Below are 23,727 nucleotides of genomic sequence, written 5' to 3'. Positions count from 1 at the left end.
TCTCTGACCACCTCATCTAAAATAGGTTCTTACCATCCCATTATTCTCTATCATAGCTCTAGCCTATTTGTTTCCTTCAGAGTTTTTATTACAATGCATAACTGTATATTTATTTATGTACTTGCTTACTTTCTATCACCACTACCAAAAAGATCCATGAGGGTAGAAACTAGGTTTATTAGCATAATCAAGTACAGTGCTCTGCACATAGGAAACACTCGAATATTTGTTGAATGAACAAATTCTATCATCTGTACAATTTTTATTTTTTTCTTCTACCCTTGTCCACACATATGCTATGCATGCATCCTTCATTCATTCAACTTCTATTAAATGCCCACTATATCAGTCCTTGTGCCAGCTTTCAGGATACAAACAGAATCCCTATCCTCAAGGAGTTCGTTCTTGTGGAGAAAAGAAAGAAGACTCGCTACACAAGAAACAGAACCTCATATCATATTTTAAAATGCTTAAAGGTTACCCACCAAAAAGAAACAAACAATAATATCAAGTGTTGGCAAGGATGTACAGCAACTAGAACTCTCATACACTGCTGTTGGGAGTGTAAAACAGTAAAATCACTTTGAAAAACTATTTTGCAGTATACTGAAGCTGAACGTATACATATCCTATGACTCAGCAATTCCATTTCTAAGTATACACCCCAACAGAAATATTTACATATGTTCACAGAAAAACATGTACAAGAATGTTCACAGCAGCATTATTCATAAAAACTGCAAAATGGAAACGATCCAAATATCCATCAACAGAAGAATGGATAAATGAATTGTGATATATTTATATAATGAAATACTATACAACAGTGGGAATGAATAAACTATTATGACATGCTATGAGCTGGAACCGACAACAACACACAGAGCAACATGGATGAATCTCAGAAACAAAGCTGAAAGAAAGCAGACAAATACCGGAGAATACACACTACAGGTTTAAAAGGCAATACCAATCTATGGTGTTCAAAATGAAGACTATGGTTACCCTTCGTTGCAGGTTGTCTTGGTCATCTAGTGCTGCTCTAACAGAAATACCACAAGTGGATGGCTTTAACAAAGAGAAATTTATTTCTTCAAAGTAGGCTAAAAGTCCAAATTCAGGGTGTCAGCTCCAGGGGAAGGCTTTCTCTCTGTTGGCCTTCTCATCAATGTTCCCCTGGACTAGGAGCTTCTCCACGCAGGGACCCCGGGTCCAAAGGGCACGCTCTGCTCCTGGCACTGCTTTCTTGGTGATATAAGGTCCCCCAACTCTCTGCTTGCTTCTTTTTCCTTTTATCTCTTGAGAGATAAAAGGTGGTACAGGCCACAACCCAGGGAAACTCCCTTTACATGGGATCAGGGATGTGACCTGGGTTAAGGGTGGTGTTACAATCCCACCCTAATCCTCTTTAGCATAAAATTACAATCACAAAATGGAGGCCAACCACACAGTTCTGGGAATCATGGCCCAGCCAAACTGATACATTTCTGGGGGGACATAATTCAAACCATGACACAGGTACTGACTAGAAGGGGATCAAGGAGGCTTTCTCCCTTCTCCCTCTCTCCCTTTCTTTTTTCCTTCTAGATCGGGTGTGTCTTCACTTTCAGAACCTTTTTGGAAGCAAAATATAAGGGTGAAATCTAAGCTAAATCTCGTACTGCTGCTAGATTAATAGTAGTTAAAAAAAAACTCACCATTTTCCTTTTAATAAAGGAGTATCTGCAAAAGAGTTTATAAGTGGAGTTGTTAGGAACAGTTCTTTACATTTATATTATGCATTGTAGCTTAATATTGAGGCTTCTGGGGTTCTGGTGATATTCTGTTTCTTGATCTGGGTGCTGGTTATGTTCACTCTGTGATAACTCACTGAGTTGTACACCTATGATTTGTGCCTTTTTCTGTATTTTTATTATATTTCAATAAAATGTACAAAAATGCTTAAAGTTATGAAATAGGTAGTATATACAACAGAAGTTTGGAGATGGAATTGAATGACCTAGAGTCATCAAGAAAGACTTCACTGAGAAGCCTTAAGAAGTGGGCAGGACAGAGAAGGTAGAGAGTGAGAAAGCAGAGGTGAGGAAGCTAGGTATAGTAAAAGAGAAAAATACTGAGTCAGAAGACCTGGACTGAAACTCTAACTCCACCTATCTCATAAATGTGTTTTGAGAACCTAGCAAAATAATGTATGTAAAAGAGATGTGCAAACCACAATGCATAATATAAATGTAAAGAACTGTTCCTAACAACTCCACTTATAAACTCTTTTGCAGACACTCCCTTGTTAAAAGGAATATGGTGGGTTTTTTTTTTTAAACTATTATTAATCTAGGAGCAGTACTAGATTTAGCTAAGATTTCACCCGTATACTTTGCTTCCAAAAAGGTTCCGAAAGTGAGGACACACCCAATCTAGAAGGAAAGAAGAAAGGGAGAGAGGAGGAAGCGAGGGAGTGAGGGAGGAATTCAAGCAATTCTTGAATATCATGGGTGATGTTCAAGCATTTCTTGAATACCAGGGCTTCTGGTGGCGCAGTGGTGTTAAATGCCCGGCTCCTAACCGAAAGGCTAGCAGTTCAAACCCACCAGCCACTCCATGGGAGAAAGATGTGGCAGTCTGCTTCCCGGATGATTACAGCCTTGGAAACCTCATGGGGCAGTTCTACTCTGTCCTGTAGGGTCACTATGAGTTGGAATCGACTCGATGGCAATAGGTCTGGTTTTTTTGTTTTGTTTTGGTGTGTCTCGTTCTTTCAGCAAAACTATAAGCTCCACCAGGGCACAACCCATCTCATGCTTCTTTTATTTTCTGTCCCAATGCCTCACACCATTCTGGGCATGGAGTTGGTACTCAATAAAAGCTAGGTGGATTTTTTTTTAAGAGAAGGATAAAATGGAGAAAGTCCAGAAAAGAACCGCAGGAATGATCAAAGGGACGAATAAAAGGTCCTAGTGGAAAGAAAATGAATTGAGGCTGTTTAGCTTGGAGAAAAGGCAACTGAAGAACTAAGGAGTAACTTCGAACAACAACACTTGAGCTGGAAGAAATCTCAGAGATCTTCTAATTCAACCTTTGCATTTCGGAGATGAGGAAACTAAGACCTAAGGAGAGGCTGCAACTTGCTTAAGGTAATTTTAGGACAAATTAAAAAAAAAAAAAAAAGTTTCACTTTATACAATAAAGAGAGAAACTTACCAATACTTCCAAGTAGCATGAATATAAACAGCAACGAAAATAGCAGTTACAACTTACTGAAGGTCTCCTGTATGCCCAGCACCTAATATGCTTGATGTTTTACTTACATTATGTCACAATCTTGCAAAGTAGATTATATTTTTTCCCATTTTACAAACGAGGACACTAAGGCTCAAAGAAGTAAAGTTTATTAAGGGGTAGAACATGTATTCAAAGCTATGTTCTCTCCCCTATACCAAAAGCTGCCTTCCCACATCTGAGTTCAAAAACATAGGCTCATGCATATCTAGAATCCAGATCTTGATTTCTATATACCATTCTCCAATAAAAGAAACCAAGACTCTTTGGAGAAATGGCTGAATCTAGGGCTGTGGCAAAGAAAATACATGAGCCTCAAACATCTCACAGTGTCAGGAAATAAAGGAATGCTCAAAAAATGGAGGTTCCTGATAAAACCTCTCAGCAAAATAGGAATAGAAGGGAAATACCTCAACATAATTAAGGGCATACATGCAAAACCAACAGTCCACATTATTCTCAACTGAGAAAGACTGACAGCATTCCCTTCGAGAACGGGGGAATCACCACTCTTATTTAATATTGTACTAGAAGTCCTAGCTAGAGCAATAAGGCAAGAAAGGGAAATAAAAAGTATCCAAACTGCAAAGGAAGAAGTAAAACTATCCTTATTTGCAGATGGCATGATCTTATACATAAAAAATCCCAGCGACTCCACAGGAAAGTTAGTGGAACTAATAGGAAGATTCAGCAAAGTGGCGGGATAGAAGATCAACAGGCAAAAATCAATTGGGTTCCTCTCACCAACAAGCACTCTGAAAAGGAAATCAAGAAAACAATACCATTTACAATAGACCCAAAAGGATAAAATACCTAGGAATAAACCTAACCAGGGACATGAAAGACTTATACAAGGAAAACTATAAAACACTACTGCAAGAAACTAAAAGACAGCTACATAAATGGGAAACCATACCATGCTCATGGATTGAAAGACTTAACACTGTGAAAATGTCAATACTACCAAAATCGATGTATAGATGTAATATAATCCTGATACAAATCCAATAACATTCTTTAATGAAATGGAAAAACTAATCTCCAACTTTATATAAAAAGGAAGGAGGACCTGAATAGCTAAAGCAATACTGAAGAACAAAGTAGGTGGCCTCACACTTCCTGATCTCAAAACTTACTATACAGCCATGGTAATCAAAATAGCCTGGTACTGGTTCAATGACAGACACACAGACCAGTAGACTAGAACTGAGAACCCAGAAGTATACCCATCCATCTACAGGCAGCTGATCTTCGACAAAGGGTCAAAGTCCATTCAATGGGGAAGACACAGTCTCTTTAACAAATAGTGCTGGAAAAACTGGATATCCATATAAAGGAAAATGAAACACGATCCATACCTCACACCATGCACAAAAACTAACTGAAAACGGATGAAAGACCCAAATTTTAAAGCAACTATAAAGTTCCTGGAAGATAATATAGGGCCAAAACTAGGGAACCTACTAATATTCAGCACATAATAGCCCATCAAACAAAACTAAAAATACACAAATGACAGAAGGTATGTTAGATAACTGGGACCTCCTAAAAATTAAATACTTATACTTATCAAAAGACTTTACCAAAAGAGTAAAAAGAGAACCTACAGACTGGGAAAAAATCTTTGGCAATGGCATATCTGATAAGCATCTAATCTCTAAAATATATAGAAAACTTCAACAACTCAACAACAAAAATACAAACAATCCAATCAAAAAATGGGCAGAAGACATGAACAGGCACTTCACCAAAGAGGATATTCAGGCAGCCAACAAATACATGAAAAGATGCTCACAATCATTAGCCATTAGAGAGGTGCAAATCAAAACTACAATGAGATACAATCTCACTCCTGCAAAAATGGCAATGATCAAAACCACAGAAAACAACAATGATGGCGAGGCTGTGGGGGGACTGGAACTCTTATACATTGCTGGTGGGATTGCAGAACGGTACAACCACTATGGAAAACAGTATGGCATTTCCTCAAAAAGCTAGAAACAGAAATACCTTATGATCCCACAATCCCACTCCTAGGTATATATCCTAGAGATATAAGAGCAGTGACACAAATAGACATATATGCACACCTATGTTCATTACAGCATTATTCACAACAGCAAAAAGATGGAAACAACCTAAGTGCCCATCAACGGATGAATGGGTAAACAAATTGTGGTACATACATGCAGTGGAATACTATGCAACTATAAAGAATAATGAGGAGTATGCAAAACATCTTATAACATGGATGTATCTGGAGGACATTGTGCTGACTGAAATAAGCCAATTACAAAAAGGCAAATATTGTACGGTCCCACTGTTATAAAAAGTCAAGAACAGATACACACACAGAAAGCAAAGTTCTCTGATGGTTACCAGGGATGGGAGAGAGAATCACTTTCTAGATAGCAGATACCTTCTGGTGATAGGAAAGGCAATCCCAAATATGGGAGAAGTCAGCACAACCTGACCAAGGTAAATAACAACACTAAGAAGTACAAGAGGAAAGGGACAATTTCGGCAAATGCTTTAACACATACAATTTTGCAACAACAGTAAAAACAACCAAAAATTATGTGTGGGTTACATAAGTAGATAAGGATGCATATATATAGGAAGTTATATATGAGTAAGTGCACATGCATGTATAGGTGTATCTGTAGGCATATGTATATACATGTTTGTGTATGCTGCATATATATCCACATATATAACAAACCACATGGGAGCACATCTATGAAGGCTTCCTAGACATATCCAAACAACTCACAGGATTGGTTTACTGGGTTAAAAGGCTCAGGAAGATAGTCTTGGGGGACAACTTAGTCAAATGGCATCATATAGTTCACAAAGATAACATTCTACATGCTAGTTTGGTAAGTAGTGTCTGGGATCTTTAAAAGTTTGTGAGCAGCCATCTAAGATACAACTATGGGTCTCTACTCATATGGAAATCAAAGGCTCAAAGAAGAAACTAGTCCACAGAACTAATAACCCACATAAACCACAGCCTCCTCTAACCTGAGACCAGAAGAACTAGATGATGTCCGGCTACCACTACAGACCTTTCTGACTAAGGACACAACAGAAGGTCCCGGATAGAATGGGAGAAAAATATAGAACAAAACTCAAATTCCTAAAACAAGTCAGACCTACTAGACCCACAGAGACTAGAGGAACCTCCAAGACTATTGCCCTAAGATACCCTTGAACTTGAAATTGAATCCATTTCTGCAGGTCACCTTTCAGTCAAATAACAAATTAGCTTACAAAATAAACAATATCACCCATGAGTAATGTGCTCCCTTACACAATGGTCAACATTTACTCAAAAGTGAAGATGAGACAGCAAGGAGGGGAAGGGAAGCTAGATCAATGGAAACAGAACAAACAGAATGGAAATAATGAGATTGCCGACATACTGTAAAAACTGTAACCAGGGGCACGAAACAATTTGTATAAAAATTATTAACCAAACCCATGAGTTGATTTCAACTCATAAAGACCCTATAGGAGAGAGGAGAACTGTCCCAGGGTTTCCAAGGAGCGGCTGGTGGACGCAAACTGTCGATCTTTTGGTTAGCAGCCAAGGTTTTAACTGCTGCACCACCAGGGCTCCAAAATTGTTAAAGGGGAATCTAATTTGCTGTGTAAACTTTCACCTAAGACACAAAATGTTGTTTAAAAAAAAGAAATGATGTAAGTGTGTCAAAAAGACACAGGAGCAAACTTCAAGGCATTCCCAACAGCCAAAGCTGGGAAAATTAGATCAACAACAAAAAAAAATAATGAGAATAATTAATTATAACCCATAGGAGAAAATAAATATCCATGAGTTCATATTGATGTAAACAGTTGATTAAATAAATAAACGGGGAGAAATGACAGCTCTTCCTTACGGCAGAATTCTAATCAATAAATGTAGTAGGAATGATGAAAATAGGAAATCACTGTCTTAGTTATCTAGTGCTGCCATAACAAAAATACCACAAGTGGATGGCTTCAACAAAGAGAAGTTTATTCTCTCACAGTCCAGCAGGCTAGCAGTCCGAACTCAGGGTGCCGGCTCCAGGGGAAGGCTCTCTCTCTCTGTCATCTCTGGAGGAAGGTCCCCACCATCAGTCCTTCCTTGGTCTGGGAGCATCTCAGTGCAGGAACCTCAGGTCCAAATGACATGCTCTGCTCCTGGCACTGTTTTCTTGGTGGTATGAGGTCCCCCTGTATCTCTGCTCGCTTCTCTATCTCAAAAGAGATTGGCTTAAGACACTATCTAATCTCGTAGATCTCCAATATAACTGCCACTAATTCATTTTATTACATCACAGTGATAGAATTTACAACACATAGGAAAGTCACATCAGATGATAAAGGGGCGATTATACAGTACTGGGAATCATGACCTAGCCAAGCTGACAGATATTTTGGGGGGACACAATTCAATCCATGACAATCACCATTAGGGAAATATCATAGTAATGACAGTTGCAGAAAAGAACCATCAATGGATGCTAAAATTAGTGGGCAAAAATATGATGAGAAACAAGATGGTTACATAGTCTCAAAGTATCTCCTAACAAAATACCTATTAATTGCAAAGGAAAAAACAATAACTTTATAGTGGAGAAACCTGACAGATACCACCTTAACCAAGTGATCAAAAGTTAACATCACCAGTAAAAAGACATACTGGCATCATGTACCCCTGATATGATACACTGAGAAGGGAACATCACTTTTGCCAAAACTGCATAACCTCAATCTAATTATGAGAAAAGAGCAAACAAACTACATCAAGGGACAGTCGACAAATAACTGGCCAGTACTTGACAAAAGTGTCAAAGTCCTGAAAACACAAAGAAAGATTCAGAAATGGTCACAGATTGGAGGAAACTAAGGAGATATGACAACGAAATGTAATATGGGATCCTGGACTGGATCCTAAACCCAAAAAAAGGGCATTAGTGAAGGCAACTAGTAAAACTGGAATAATGTAAGTAGGTTAGTTAAGAGTATCATATCAATATTAATTTCCTGGATTCGACAACTGCATAATTGATCATTATTATGCAAGATGTTAACATTAAGAAAAGCTAGATGAAATGTATATGGAAACTCTACTATTTTTGCAACTTTTCTGTAAGACTAAAATTATTTCAAAATAAAATTTTAAAAAGTAGACCCATCAAAGAATGACAGCTTCAGGAGGTTATTTAGAAAGAAAAAGATGAGAATACAATGTTCCCAGATTTTTTAAATAACAGGATTATTTAATTATAACATTACCTTAGAGATCATCTGATATTACCACTCAGCCAATGAAGGATTCCTTTATGTAACGCCCTTGACATACAATCATCCAACCCTTACCTGAATATATCCAGTAACAGTAAATTCAGTATGTCAAAATGCAGCCCACACATTTCATTACACCATAGTTGTAATTAACACAAAGTTCTTCCTCATTCTGAGACAAATCTGCTTCCTTGTCAGACATGTACCTGAGAATGCCATTCTTAAGGCAATAGCTTCCACCAAGAGGACCTCAAAAGTGAGAAGATCTGCTAGTGAGGTATATTCAATATGTCCAAATGTCCAATTTATTTACATTAGCTAAAATTGCATCTGATCAGTATAAACCACATGGACGATTTGCTGTAATGCTATCCCAGAGCCTAACACAATACCTGGTACATAGTAGGTGGTCAAGAAATGTTTATTGACTGAAAGAGTAGGGCACAAGTCAGGGATTCTTAAACAGTATTAAAATTTTCTCGTCAACAAAAAGTAATTATAACATTCTCCAACCCTGAAAAAAAAACATCTGCATGACCATCCAAAGCAGTCTGGACAGGCAGACTCTTCGTTCATTCTCCATACATTTAGTGCCCACTCTGTGCTAGGCTTAGTCAGAAGCCCAAGAAATACAGAGACAAACAAGACATAGCCTCAGAAAAGCAGGAGAGGAAACTACTCCATATTAAAAAATATACTTTTACTATTAAAAAAAGGTTCTGCATCCCACTTTGGTGAGTGGCATCTGGGGTCTTAAAAGCTAGTGAGTGGCCATCTAAGATGCATCAATTGGTCCCAACCCACCCGGAGCAAACGAGAATGAAGAACACCAAAGATACAAGGAAAATACTAGCCCAAGAGACAGAAAGGGCCACATAAACCAGAGGCTCCATCAGCTTGAGCCCAGAAGAACTAGATGGTGCCCGGCTACCACCAATGACTACCCTGACAGGGAACACAACAACGAGTCCCCGACAGAGCAAGAGAAAAGTGGGGTGCAGAACTCAAATTCTAGTAAAAAGACCAGACTTAATGTTCTGACTGAGACTGGAGGGGCTCCAGAAGACATGGCCCCCAGACTCTCTGTTAGCCCAAAACTAAAACCATTCCTGAAGCCAACTCTTCAGACAAAGATTGGACTGGAAGATAAGTCATGAAATGATACTCATAAAGAGTGTGCTTCTTAGCTCAAGTAGATACATGAGTCTAAATGGGTAGCTGCTGTCTGGAGGTGAGATGAGAAGGCAGAAAAGTACAGGAGCTGGTTGTTGAATGGACGCGGGAAATTCAGGATGGAAAGGAGGAGTGTGCTGTCACAGTATGGGGAGAGCACTAGGGTCATACAGCAGTGTGTCTATAAATTTTTGTATGAGAAACTAACCTGAACTGTAAACTTTCATTTAAAGCACTATATATATATATATATATATATACTTTTAATATAATTATATATAGCAAAAATAAGTTTTTAAAAATTGCATAAGATATGAAAAAAAGTTAATGGTTACAGAAAAAACTCATATAAATTGGCAAGAAAAAATAATAAATTCCCAGTAGATAAATGGAGAAATGATATAAGCATACAATTTTCACAAACAGGAATATTAACTGGTAAACATGGAAAAAATGTTTAACCCTGATAGTTAAACAAAAAAAATACAAAACAAAACCAGGTAACATTTTCTACCTAATTAGTTTTTTAAAGAAAACACCTAATTTGGGGGAGAATTATGATGAAAAACTGGTCATATATACATTGCTGGTAGCATTATAAATTAAAGCAACTCTTTGAAGAGGCAAACTGTTCATACTTTATGAGGGTACATCTTCCTTGCAATTAATTTTTAGTAAATAATTTTTAAAAAATTTAAATATGCCAAGAAAATGTTAACTACATCAAAGCCTATGATGGTTGGAAAAAATTAGGAATAATTTTATTATCAAATAAAGGCTAATAGAATATCATGTAGCCATTAAAAAATTTAATCACAAAGTCTAACTAACAAATGAATAAATGCCTGCTCTAATAAGTAAAGAGGCAGAATATAAAATTCTATGGATATTTGTTATGGTCCCTGAGGAAAAAATCGGTACACATACACATAAATGTTAAGGACTAGAAAGGACTAGTAAAACGAAAATATTAATGATTTCAAGTTTGAGGTCATAGGTGATTTTTATTTCCTTTATTACTAAATTATTTGTACAATTAAGGCAAATAGGGGAAAAATCCCTCAAGGAAGGCCCAAGGTGAATTACATTATAATGAATCATGTGGTGAAGGGTAAAGGGTAAACTAAGGCCTCAAATTATTGCTCCTTGGATTTTATATTCATTAAGGGGGGGGGGAGGGGACTATATTTTTCAGCCCCTAATAAGAGTGGCACAAAGAAGCTATGAAAAGAAAACTGAAGAAAAGTTAACTCTGAGATGAATATCTGGAAAGACTCCCTAACAGTAAAAATCATCAGACTATAGCATGGTATCCTAGGCTAAGTTCCATTGCTAGGGTATTTAGAAGCGACACCCTAGACACTATACTGTAGGAATCAGTCCTGAGCTGGCACCACAGAGACCCAGAAGTGGTCTCATGAGGTTTTTCCATCACACAGTTTGGTTGGCTAATCTATAAATACATGACATTTGCACATAAAAACTAAGGTTTTCATACTAAGCAAAGAAAAACAAACCTTACCTGAGAAGTGCCAGGCAGCATCCTGCCCCACTGTTCTTGGGTAGGAGAAACAGGTATCAATCGGCTGCATATTGGAACCCACTGGGTGATGCTAGTTTGGTTCCTCTAGAGAAAGAAAAAAAAAAATTGTCTGCCAGGAATCTATATCAGACTCCATATCTAGAAGACAAAGAGGGTGCTGCCAGAACAATGCACATGACAGGAGAAATTTCAAAATGAGACCAAGACCAAGCCTCCCCATGCTTCTCTCCCCAAGGATAAGATATATTCCTAACTATTCCTGGCCCCAAGGACTAAAATAATTCTGGCAATAGGAGGGTATGGGCTCCCTCTAGGGAAACAAAATAAGCAGACCTCTGGCATTTTACAATTAGATTATTATTCAAACTGTACTTTGCAATGCCTTTTTATAAACATTAATTTATCTGATCTTCATAGAATTCCTTTATTGTAAACAATGCTGGGATTATCATCATCCCCAAGTAGAGGAAGAAACTAGGGCAGAAATTTATAGGGTCGGAAAACACATGTAGGCAGCTTGATTTCCAAGATAAAAGAACGACTGAATGGCTGTTTGAGTTATGACTGAGATTCAATTTTCCCTCTGGCCTTAGCTGACCTCAGAAGGGTCTCTTGGCTAAAGTGAGAAGCTAGACTGAGGAAAGGAAGAGTTGTCTTGATAAAGGAGAAATTTGCTTTTTTCATGAACCTGTGATACATTTCACTGTATAAATGCCATCCATGTACACAGCACTGGAAATCTCTATTATAGGAACCAACCCTGGCGTATCCAAGGTTTTCTTTCACTTGACTTGTAGATTTAATAGGGCCATAATGAGGACTGGCTCCTTTCTCTTCTTGCTTGGTAATAATAAGGCCCTTTTCCTCTCTGCTTGATTCTCTTTTATATTTCGAAAGAGACTCACTCAACATAAACCTAATCCTGTAGATTGAATCCTACCTTTTTAACATAATTGCCTCTAATCCTGCCTCATTAACATCATAGAGGTAGGATTTCCAACACAGAGGAACATCACATCAGATCACAAAATGATGGACAACCACACAATACTGAGAATCATGGCCTAACCAAGTGGATACACGTTTTTGAGGGACACAATCTAATTTATAACAGCACCTATACAAAAATCCACCAGGGATGCAGCAGCTTTGAGTCCTGGTAGACATACAAACTGAGGTCGGTGTGTTGTAGTGATGTGTTAAATACTGTGAGTAGTACGGTAAAACCTGCGAAAGCCAGAACCCGTGTAAGGCAGAAACCTGTCAGACAAGGAAAACGCAAATATTTTCCAGTAATAAACATTAAGTTGTATCTGAATCTCAGTTTCCTCATGACTAGGCAGGAAGGAGTGGGGTGGGGTAGAGAAAGGGTTAGAATTTTAAACCTAGAGATGCCTTATAAAGTATCTCACAGTTCTAAAATTATACAACTGTTTCTAATAGGAAACTTGCAGCACCTTACATTTCAAATGCAAAGTAAAGTTAAAAATATTTTATTTCAGCTGAGGTTTGATTTGTTGCAATAGTTGTCAAATGAGAGACAGTTATTGACTTTTGGTTTAATTTACAGCTGACAGATTTATGAGACTCAGTCGGTGTCAGATGTTTCTCTCCTAAAAACGTAAACACGGGATAAGATGAAACTTCTACAAGTTCAGACCCAAGGGTGGGGTGGGGGGGAAGGCAAGAGGAAATTACAAGTAAGGACAATGCAAACTTTTGGAAGATTTTCTAAAGAATTTCATCACATTTTTTCCAGTGTCAACAAAATTTTTCTCTGTAATTTTGGCTCTACTTGGTCCTATGCCAGTACTTTAAATTGGTCCTTATTAAAGAGCAATCTGCTCTGTTCTTTCCTTCTCCAATCCTACAGCAACAATTCTTGTTCAAATCTTTAACTGAAACTGCTGAAGTGTGGCAGAAAGGGGGTTTGAATCCTGAGCCTACCATTAAAAAGCTGTGTGCCCCTGAACAAGTTACTTAACTCTTCAGGGCTCTGTTTTCCCTTACATAAAATGGGGAAAATAAAAACTATAATAATGATGTCTTTGTGTTCCAAGGAACATTTGTAAAAGTACTTTGATAACAGCAAAATACACACAAAGACATCATTATTGTTATTAACAATTGTTATTGAATAATGTAAGCAAGCTCCTCTTTCTCCAGCAAACTGTCGTAGCAGCAAAAACCATACTCCTAAAACAATTGTTTTGAACTTGATATTCCCTTTCTCAAAAGCTTGCAGAGGCTCCAAGTACCTCTTTAGTCAAACACCTACCTGATCTTTACAGGTCTTTACCAGCTGGGCCCTTCTTGACTCATTATTAGACTTACATACCCTGCCTTGTAGTCTCCACTCAGGAGTTCCAACACTGAAGAGTCTGGTTTGGAAACCATTGCCGCACTCCACACAAGCTAATCCCCTTGTAGTCACTTACTCTAGGATTCTCTTCTTCACTCCTACCCAAACCATAAGCTCATTTGCTTTATGAAATCCCTCTAGATTCCTAGATTTCCTGACTCAACTAAGTCCTTTTTCCTTCCCATCTATTCCAATACTTCACTTATAAATCTGTGGAAGTATTTATTCTCTTACAGGTATTAATATATTAGGCCTATGACAATTAGCAAACCTCAACTTCTCCCAAGTTCAGAAAAATATTTATAGCCATTCCCAGTGGTTAAAAATATTGCTTTAACCTAGGATAAATAAATCTTTACTAAGTGGGAACTAGTTTGTCTTTGCCTTACCAATACTTGAAAACCAAATTTTGAAAGCCATCTTTCATGGTTTTGTTTCCTGTCCTCATTGTTAGTTGCAAGTGATTTTACATTTGTATTTCAAAATGTTCTGACGTATCAGCTCTTTTTTTTGACTACGCTTTAATCAGTCCAGAGATAAGCCTGTTTCTGCATGCATTTGTAAAGATACATAGTATTTTCCTTGGCTCACTCATGAGCTGGAAAAGATTCTAAAGGTAGTCATCAAATCTACTCCGTAATTCTCCAGTGGTGCCTGTATTCTGAATGCCAGGGACACTAATTCACTTCCATAGTCCAAAGGAGAGATACGACTGCAGCAAACGCTCCTGTAAGTTACAGTGTGGAATGCTACAACAGGATACTTTCCACAGACAAGAGGAGCAGAGAAATGTTCAACCATTCCTTCAAAAATTACTGAATATGCTTTCTCCTCCTGCTTTGTCAGGGATGGCGTTGAGGGGTCTAATCTGAGCTTTCAAAAAGATTGATGACATAAAAGGAGGATTTTAGCAAATCAATAAATACATTAAGGATGAGGGGTTAGGTTTCTATCCGAGAAAACATGGAAAGGCAGAAGTCTAGAACAAACCCTGTGGTACTGAATTGGATACAGAATAACTGGCATGGGCTTTTAATCGATAAATAGATAAAGAAATAGAAATATGTGTGTTTATATGCAAACGTGTATTTCTTACCGCTGTCCTGAAAGGGCCTGGAAGCAATGACACTCCAATAGCAATGAGCACATGTAGGAACAAGATCATGGTTTCTAAATAGGAATATCCACTAAAAGGAACTTTGGAGTTCTTCTTCAGACAAAAGTTGACTCCAGAACAGTGACAAAGAAAAATACAAGAAGAGCTTGGAACATGGTGTTGTATCAGAAAGTAAGAAACTGCTCAGAGAACGGTGGGACATGTCAAAAGAACACAGAAGAAACCAGCTTGAAGGGATCCCACTGGTCAAGTCTGAGACAATTTGAGCATCAAAGAAACGACAGTTATAGATTGTAACTCTCTGAATAAAACAGGAATCCATGAGTCCATACTGATATAAATAAATGAATAAATAAATAAATGGGTGAGAAGCGAAAGCTTAACCTTGCAGTAGAAGTATGAAAGTATCTCCTCACAGAATGTTTATTAACTTTACAGTGGAAAAACCTACCAGACACCAACTTCACCAGGTGGTAAGCTAGTATCACCAATAAAGGGACAAAATGAAATTATGTGCCTTCTGATATGACACAGGAGTCCTTGAGTGGTGCAAACAGTTAAGCACTCAGCTACTAACCAAAAGGTTGGCAGTTCAAATCCACCCAGAGGTGCCCTGGAAGAAAGCCCTAACGATCTACTTCTGAAAAATCATAGCCATTAAAAACTCTATGGATCGCAGTTCTACTCTGAAACATATAGGGTCACTGTGAGTCGGAATCAACTGGACAGCAACTGGTTTGGTTTTGGTTTTGTTTGTTTGTATTTTAAATATGTTACAACGAGAAGAACAATGCATACTATCTGAGGTACTCCTGCCAAAAAAGCATAATTTATGAGGAAACATCAGACAAGTCCAAATTTAGGGATATTCTACCCAGTAACTAGCCTGTACTCTTCAAAACTATCAAGATCGCAAAAGTGAACATGGAGGAACCGTTCCAGGCTTAAGCAGTCTTAAGAGGCATAAAAACCAAATGCAACATGTAATTCTGGACATGATTCTTTCGCTATAAGAGGCTTTAAAGGGACAACAGGCAAATTTAAGTAGGGCCTGCAAAAACTATTACTAGATCAATGTTAATTTCCTGATTTTGATACTTATACCACCCTTGTTTGTAGAAAATACATACTAAAATATTAAAAAGTAATAGACATCATATCTGCAACTTATATTGTTCAGGGGGAAAAGATAGTTTTATAGAGGGAGGAAGTAGGGAAAGAAGGGCAATAAGGAGGGAGAGATAGGAGGAGTGAAAACTGGGCAGAGGGAGGGAAGAAGGGTGAAGGAAAGAATGATAAGGCAAACGTGCCCAAATGTTAACAATTGAGGAGTGAGTTAAGTTATACAGTGAAACAAACCTGTGAGAGCTAGAATGCCACAGGACTGCCTTATTTTTCCAGGTGTCACAACTTTTCCGCCTTTGACAGGATGCAGTCTTACCACTTTTCTATTGCTCCTTTTAGTAGAAAGTATTTGCATTTTCCTTCTCTGACAGGTTTCCACCTTACACAGGTTCTGGCTTTCACAGGTTTTACTGTACCAAAGACTTTTGTTTTGGTTTGGTTTCTTGCAATTTTTCAGTAAATTTGGAAGTATCTCAAAATAAAAAGTTTTTTTAAAAATCTGTAATAATCTGTGTAGACCAATGTAGAAAGTCCCCAATAAAACTAGACGTGGATCCCCCATTCTAGGACCCCTGGGCCTTGCTTAAATGTTACCTTTGCAACATACATCATCAAGAAGAGCAGAGTTAGGACCTCCAAAATTCTCTCCTCTGTAAAAGCAATGAGAACACTGGCAAAATCAACTTTTGCAGAACTCTAGAAATTAACCAAAGGCTTGCAGCAATCCTGGGAGTGTGTATTCAAGAAAAATGGCTGAAACTCAGTTGAAATGCAAGCTTTGTAGTGTATTAACTTGCCCTATTCCCATCTCCACTTCTCTAGCTCTGTGATAACCTTGAAAACCAACAATGAAAATATGTAGCCTAGTAGCCACAGGAGGGGACAGAATAGAAATGATACTCCTTCAAAGTCTCATTTAGAGAACTGATATTACTTGATCTGTCTGATAGTTCCTGGAAGATCCCACTTGCAAGTCTGTTTTTGTTTGATCTGACTTACTGCTGCCGGTGTGACAAGTCTTTTCCCCAGGGCATTTGTTAAAAAAACAACAGAGGCAATTGTTTTTAACTTGAGGTGGTAACAGTAGAAGCAAACAATAGGTTAATCAAAAAGTTTAAAAGGACCATCTAAGATACAACTATTGGCGTCTACTCCTCCAGAACAAAAGAAAGCCAAACACTCAGACAAGAAGGTAGTCTATAGGACTAACAGTGTACATGAACCACAGGACTCATCTACTCTGAGACCCAGAAGAACTAGATGGTGCTCAGCTACCACTACCATCCATTCTGATCAGAGCTACAATAGATGGATGCTGACAGAAGAGAAGAAAAATGTGGAACAGAACTCAAATTCTTAAAAAATTCAGGCTTACTGGACCAGTTGAGACTAGAGGATTCCCCAAGATTATCACACTGAGATATTCTTTAAACCTTAAATAAAAATTACTCCTTGAGAACACCTTTTAGCTAAATAACAGATTGGCTCATAAACTAAAGAATATCATCTGTGAGTAATGAACCCCTTTAAAAAAATCACCTATATGAGACCAAAGATCAAAAATTACTCTAAAACAAAGATGAGAAGGAACAGGGGCAGGGAAACTAGAGTACTGCAAATGGTACAACTAAAACAGAATGAATGAGAATGATGACACATTGTGGAAAATTTAACCAATATCACTGAATGATCTGTGCAGAAATTGTTAAATGTGCACCTAATTTGCTATGTAAACTTCTTTCACCTGAAACACAATAAAATATTTTTAAAAAAAAGCTTAAAAGGAAAACTGGGGAATGAAACATCCATACCCAAACCAAACGTGATGGTTGCTTACGGAGTCAATGCCCACTCATAGTGACCCCATGTGTGATACAGTAAAACTGCTCCATAGGATTTTCTTGGCTCTAACCTTTATGCAAGCAGATCGCCAGGCCTTCTTCCATGGTGCTGTTGAGTGGGTTCGAACTGCCAACATTTGGGTCAGCAGCCAAGCACAACCATTTGTACCACCCATGATCCTCAAGATATCCATAGAGGCTTTGGAAAGCTGTGACATATTCCTGGGAATCTAGAAGGCTGCTCACATGCACAGGACTATATGCATGCTCAAGGCTGTGAGCATGCTCAGGAAAGACCTGAGAAAGTCCTAAGCTATCTCCTGTGGCTGAGGTTGGCTCTGCACAAGCAAAAAGTAAAGACTAAGGCAAAGTTGTCAGTTGACTGTCAGGAGTGTTAAAGGTATACTCCAGAATGCACACAGAGCCCTTCAGCAAGACTTAATGATTCTAGGTATTTAAGAAAATCTCTGTCTAATCATTAACTGATCAGTAAGCAAACCAAAATGGGTCCTGATGCCATAGTGGTTAAGTACCTGGCTGCTAACCAAAAGGTCGGCGTTTCGAACCCACCGGCTGCTCTGTGGGAGAAAGATGTGGCAGTCTGCTTCCGTAAAGATTACAGACTTGGAAACCCTATGAGGCAGTTCTATTCGGTCCTATAGGGTTACTATGAGTTGGAATCAATTTGAGGGCAACAGGTTTGGTTTTTTTGGTTTTAAGCACACCAAACAGAGACTTTGGTGGTAACACACAACAAAGAATACAAACTTTACAGAATTAATTCATAAATGTCACCAAAAAAAACAAAAAAACAAAACAAAAACCCTGGGGGTGAGGGAAAATCTGATTTCTATAGTTGCCACAATATATTACTTAAAATACCCAGTTTTCAACAAAAATTACGAGACTTCCAAAGAAGCAAGAAAGTATGACCCATACACAGGAAAAAAAAAAAAGCAGTCAATAAAAATTGTCCCTGAAAAGCAGAGAAGTTTTATTTACCAGACAAAGGCTTTAAGTCAGCTATATAAATATGTTCAAAGATGTAAACAAAACTATGTCTAAAGACAATAAGAAAGTATGAGAATATCAATAAACAAAATTATAAAAATGAACCAAATAGAAGTTCTGGAATAGCAAAGTACAATAACTGAAAAAATTCACTAGAAGGGCACAATGGCAGATTTGAGCAAGCAGAGGAATCAATGAACTTAATAAAAAAAGTCAATTGACATTATCCAGTCTGAGGAACAAAAAAAAGAATAAAGAAAAACGTACAGAGCCTTGAAGACCTGAGATACAACATCAAATACAATAACGTAATGGGAACCCCAGAGGGAGAACAGAGAAAGGAACAAAAGGAATATCTGAAGAAATTTTGGCAGAAAATTTCCCAAATATGATGAAAAGCATTAAACTACAAATCCCAGAAGCTCAACGAACTCCAAGCAGGATAAACTCAAAGAGATCAATAACCAGACAGATAATAGACAAACTGTGAAAAGACAAACACAAAGAGAAAATGTTGAAAGCAGCAAGAGAGATGCAACTCATCATGTACCAGGGATTGTCAATAAAATTAACAGCTTATTTTTTCTCAGAACCATGGAGCCCAGAAGGCAATAAGATGACAGATTCAAAGTTCTGAAAGAAAAAGACTGTCAACCAAGAATCTATATTCAGCAAAATTATCCTTCAAAAATGAAAGAAAAAGTAAGACTTTCTAGATAAACAAAAACTGAGAGAATTCATCAACAGCAGACCTGCCTTACAAAAAATACTAAAGGGTGACTTACAGGCTAAAATTAAAGGACATTAGACAGTAACTAAAATCTAGATAAAGAAATAAAGACCACTGGTAAAAGTAACTACTTATGTATATATAAAATACAGTATAAATGTATTTTTTGTTTGTAACGTTTTCTTCTTAATTTAAAAGACAACTGTATAAAGCAATAGTTACAAATCTATGTTGATGGGCACACAATGTATACACACGTAATCTGAATGACGATAACGGTACAAACGAAGGCGAGGGAACAGAGCTATGTAGAAGCAAAGTTTTCACATACATTTAAAACTAAATTTGTAAAGATTTGAACTAGATTGTTATAAATTAATTATAATCCTCGGGGCAACCACTAAGAAAATAAAAAATACAGTAAAACGAATTAAAATAGAAAACATATATTTAACACAAAAGAAGACTGTCATGGATTGAATTATGTCCCCCCAAAAATATTTGTATCAATTCGGCTGGGCCATGATTCCCAGTATTATGTGGTTATCCTCCATTTTGTGATTGTAATTTTATGTTAAAGAGGATTCGGGTGGGATTGCAACACCCTTAGGTCACATCCCTGAATCAATGTAAAGGGAGTTTCCCTGGGGTGTGGCCTGCACCACCTTTTATCTTACAAGAGATAAAATGAAAGAGAAGCAAGCAGAGAGTTGGGGATGTCATACCACCAAGAAGGAAGCACCAGGAGCAGAGTGCATCCTTTGGACCTGGGGTTCCTGCACAGAGAAGCTCCTAGTCCAGGGGAAGACTGATGAGAAGGACCTTCCTCCAGAGCCAACAGAGAGACAAAGCCCTCCCCTGGAGGTGATGCGCTGAATTTGGACTTCTAGCCTACTAGATTGTGAAAAAATAAATTTCTCTTTGTTAAAGCCATCCACTTGTAGTATTTCTGTTACAGTAGCACTAGATGACTAAGACAAAGACAATAACAAATGAATAGAGGAATGAAAAAATATATGACATAGAGAAAACCAATAGCAAAACGGTAGGCATAAATTCTGCTTTATCAGTAAATATATCAGTAAATGTAAATTAATCAAATACTCCAAGTAAAAGACAGATTGACAGGATTGATTAAAAATAAGCCCCAAGGAGGCAAGGGCAAGATGGCAAAGTAGTCAGACGCTTCCTGTGGTCCCTCTTACAACAAAGACCCGAAAAAACAAGTTAATCGATTGTATATGACAATCTAGGAGCCCTGAACATCAAACACAAAGTTGAGGAATCAGACTGAGCGGCAAGAAGAGGGAAGGACGGTTCGGAAGCAGTGATGAGTTGCCAGACCTGACCTGGCCGGCACCAAGACCATACAGGCTGGATCAGCTAGCACACAAGGGGTGAGGCAAGCAGTGGTGCTCAGGACGCGTTTTCCACATCAAGAGAACCCAGCGGCAGTCTGCTCAAGACTCCAGAACCAGCAAGGAATGATGCTCAATCAGCAAAAGTTAAGTATAAGCATCTAACCTACCATCCGGATCAAACTCCCCCCTCCCCTTTTTGGCAAGTACCTCTCTCCCATTTACCTGCCCCCTCCCCGCTCTGCACCAGGTCTCAGTCCAGCTTCGGTGATTACTGCGCCCCCTGTGCCGCAAATAGGACGCCATTCTCCCGACCTTGGAGAGGAAATAAATTAAAAACAGGCAAAAATAATCTGTCAGCTCCCCTAAGCTGGGAACTTAGGGCAGGCACAGCCCCTTTGCCTAGGCACAGGCATAAGGGGTCCACGGACTTTGAGTGCCTTTTCCCCCTGCATAGACTTGTGTGGGCCCATTTCAACAGCGTAGGCCCTCACTAGCACAGTACTACAGGGTATATACCTGAAACCTAACTTCAACTGTATCACTATAAGTGGAAGCGGCAGATCTGTGACATGTGACACTGTCCTGCCCATTAAGCAGGGTCCTCACCTACCCACATCAGGGGCCTAAGGACTGGTGGCTCCACCTACTCCACCAAGCTACCTGCAACAGAGGTCCAAGAATAAGTGGTGACACCAAGTCCTTACAACCAACAGCACTGGGTGTCCAGTTTGGCTGCAAAACCCACCCACTTATGCGTTCTAGGGAACAGGGACACGCCTTCCACCCAGACACTCACAGGCAGCCGTCAGACCCCTGACTTGCTCAGCACATGACCCCCTACTGCAGCCAGATACCTGTGCCTACTCCTATCACCCTCGCCCATCTAGGACTGTAAGTGAGAGCCTGCACCACACACTTGGTGACTGACGACCTGGACCACTGAGCTGAATACTCACAAGAAAAGTAAACAGACTCCTGGGCTCACAAACCTAGTAACAACTCCAGCCACATGGAGACAGGACATGAGAGCTTCAAAGATGCCAATAATCAAACTAGCCCACATGACCAGCCTATCTGGGCATATCAAAACAACAACAAAAAAAAAAAAACAAGAAACTAGAACACAATAAACAAATATAAAATAAAAATAATAACTTATTGATGGCTCCGAGATAACGGTCAATACCAAATCACATGAAGAGGCAGACCATGATGGCTTCAGCAAGCCACCAAAACAAAGAATCAAGAAACCTTCTGGAGGAAGATAACTTCTTGGAATTACCGGGTGTAGAATACAAAAGATTAATATACAGAGCTCTTCAAGAGATCAGGAAGGAGATCAGGCAAAAGGAAGGAGATCAGGCAAAATGCAGAACAAGCCAAGGAACACACAGACAAAGCAACAAAGGAACTTAAGAAGGTTATACAAGAGCATAAAGACAAAGTTAACAGGCTGCCAGAATCCACAGATAGATACCAAACAGAAATCCAAAAGATTAACAATAAAACTTCAAAATTAGACAACTCAATAGAAAGTCATAGGACCAGAATTGAGGCAACAGAAGTCAGAATTACTGAGACTGAAGACAAAGCACTTGACACCAACTTATGTGAGGAAAAATCAGATAAAAGAATTTTTAAAACTGAAGAAACACTAAGAACTATGTGAGACTCTATTAAGAGGAACAACCTACGAGTGACTGGAATACCAAAACGGGGTGGGGAGGGGTGGGAAAGACAACAGAAAATACAGAGAGAACTGCTGAAGATTTGTTAGCAGAAAACTTCCCTGATACTGTGAAAGATGAGAAAATGTCTATCCAGGAAGCTCATTGAACTCCACACAAGGTAGATCCCAAAAGAAAGTAATCAGATTTGCCAAAATCAAAGATAGAGAATTTTAAGAGCAGCTAGGGATAAATGAAAAGTCTTCTACAAAGGAGAGTCAATAAGAACAAGCTTGGACTACTCAGCAGAAACAATGCAGGCAAGAAGGCAAAGGGATGACACATATAAAGCCCTGAAGGAAAAAAACTGCCAGCCAACAATTATATATCCAGCAAAACTGTCTCTCAAATATGATGGCGAAATTAGGGCATTTCCAGATAAACAGAAGCTTAGGAAATTTGCAAAAACCAAACCAAAATCACAAGAAATACTAAAGGGAGTCCTCTGGTTAGAAAATCAATAACATCAGATACCAACCCAAGACTAGAACACAGGACAGAACAACCAAATATCAACCCAGATAAGGAAGTCAAAAAAATAAATCAAAGCTAAAACACTGAAGATAGGCAAACAGAGACATCAATATGGAATAGACAACAACATTAAAACAAAAAAGAAGGACTAAATAATGTAGTCATAGATCTTTCATATGAAGAGGAAATCAAGGCGACATAAAGAAATAAAATACTGGTTTAAATTTAGAAAAATAGGGGTAAATATTAAGGTAATCACAAAGGAAACTAACAATCCTACACATCAAAATAAAAAACACAAAAACCATGAAGACTTCACAAATACAAAATCAACGATGATGAAAAGAAAATACATGAAGAAAAATGACTCAGCACAGAAAATTAAGTGGAACAAAGAAACTGTCAACAACACAAAAAAAAGGATATCAAAACGACAGCACTAAATGCATACCTGTAAATAATTACACTGAATGTAAATGGACTAAATGCACCAATAAAGACACAAAGAGTGGCAGAATGGACTAAAAAAAATGATCCATCTATATACTGCCTACAAGAGACACACCTTAGACTTAAAGACACGAACAAATGAAAACGCAAAAGATGGAAAAAAATATATCAAGAAAACAACAATCAAGAAAGAGCAGGAGTGACAATATTAATTTCTGACAAAATAGACTTTAAAGCAAAAT

The 23,727-nt window shown here is 38.2% G+C and overlaps 1 protein-coding gene across 4 annotated transcripts in view; it reads right to left on the bottom strand.

Moving 5' to 3' along the window:
* LOC101352172 (ubiquinol-cytochrome-c reductase complex assembly factor 1) overlaps window positions 1-23,727 on the bottom strand; it is a 140,507-nt gene that overhangs the window by 91,801 nt on the left and 24,979 nt on the right. For 2 of the 4 annotated variants that reach the window (XM_023725054.1, XM_023725056.1), the window contains exon 2: window positions 11,267-11,371. In XM_023725054.1, the coding sequence (XP_023580822.1) occupies window positions 11,267-11,371 (105 nt within the window). Of the gene's footprint in view, window positions 1-1,697; window positions 1,723-11,266; window positions 11,372-16,125; window positions 16,145-23,727 lie in introns of those variants that run through there. The other 2 variants (XM_023725060.1, XM_023725059.1) reach the window with 2 other exon arrangements.

The sequence above is a fragment of the Trichechus manatus genome, unplaced genomic scaffold (assembly GCF_000243295.1).
Source record: "Trichechus manatus latirostris isolate Lorelei unplaced genomic scaffold, TriManLat1.0 scaffold00008, whole genome shotgun sequence".
Taxonomy (NCBI): Eukaryota; Metazoa; Chordata; class Mammalia; order Sirenia; family Trichechidae; genus Trichechus; species Trichechus manatus.
The sequence above is the reverse complement of the archived record's forward strand: the minus strand, read 5'-3'. Positions and strand labels throughout refer to the sequence as shown.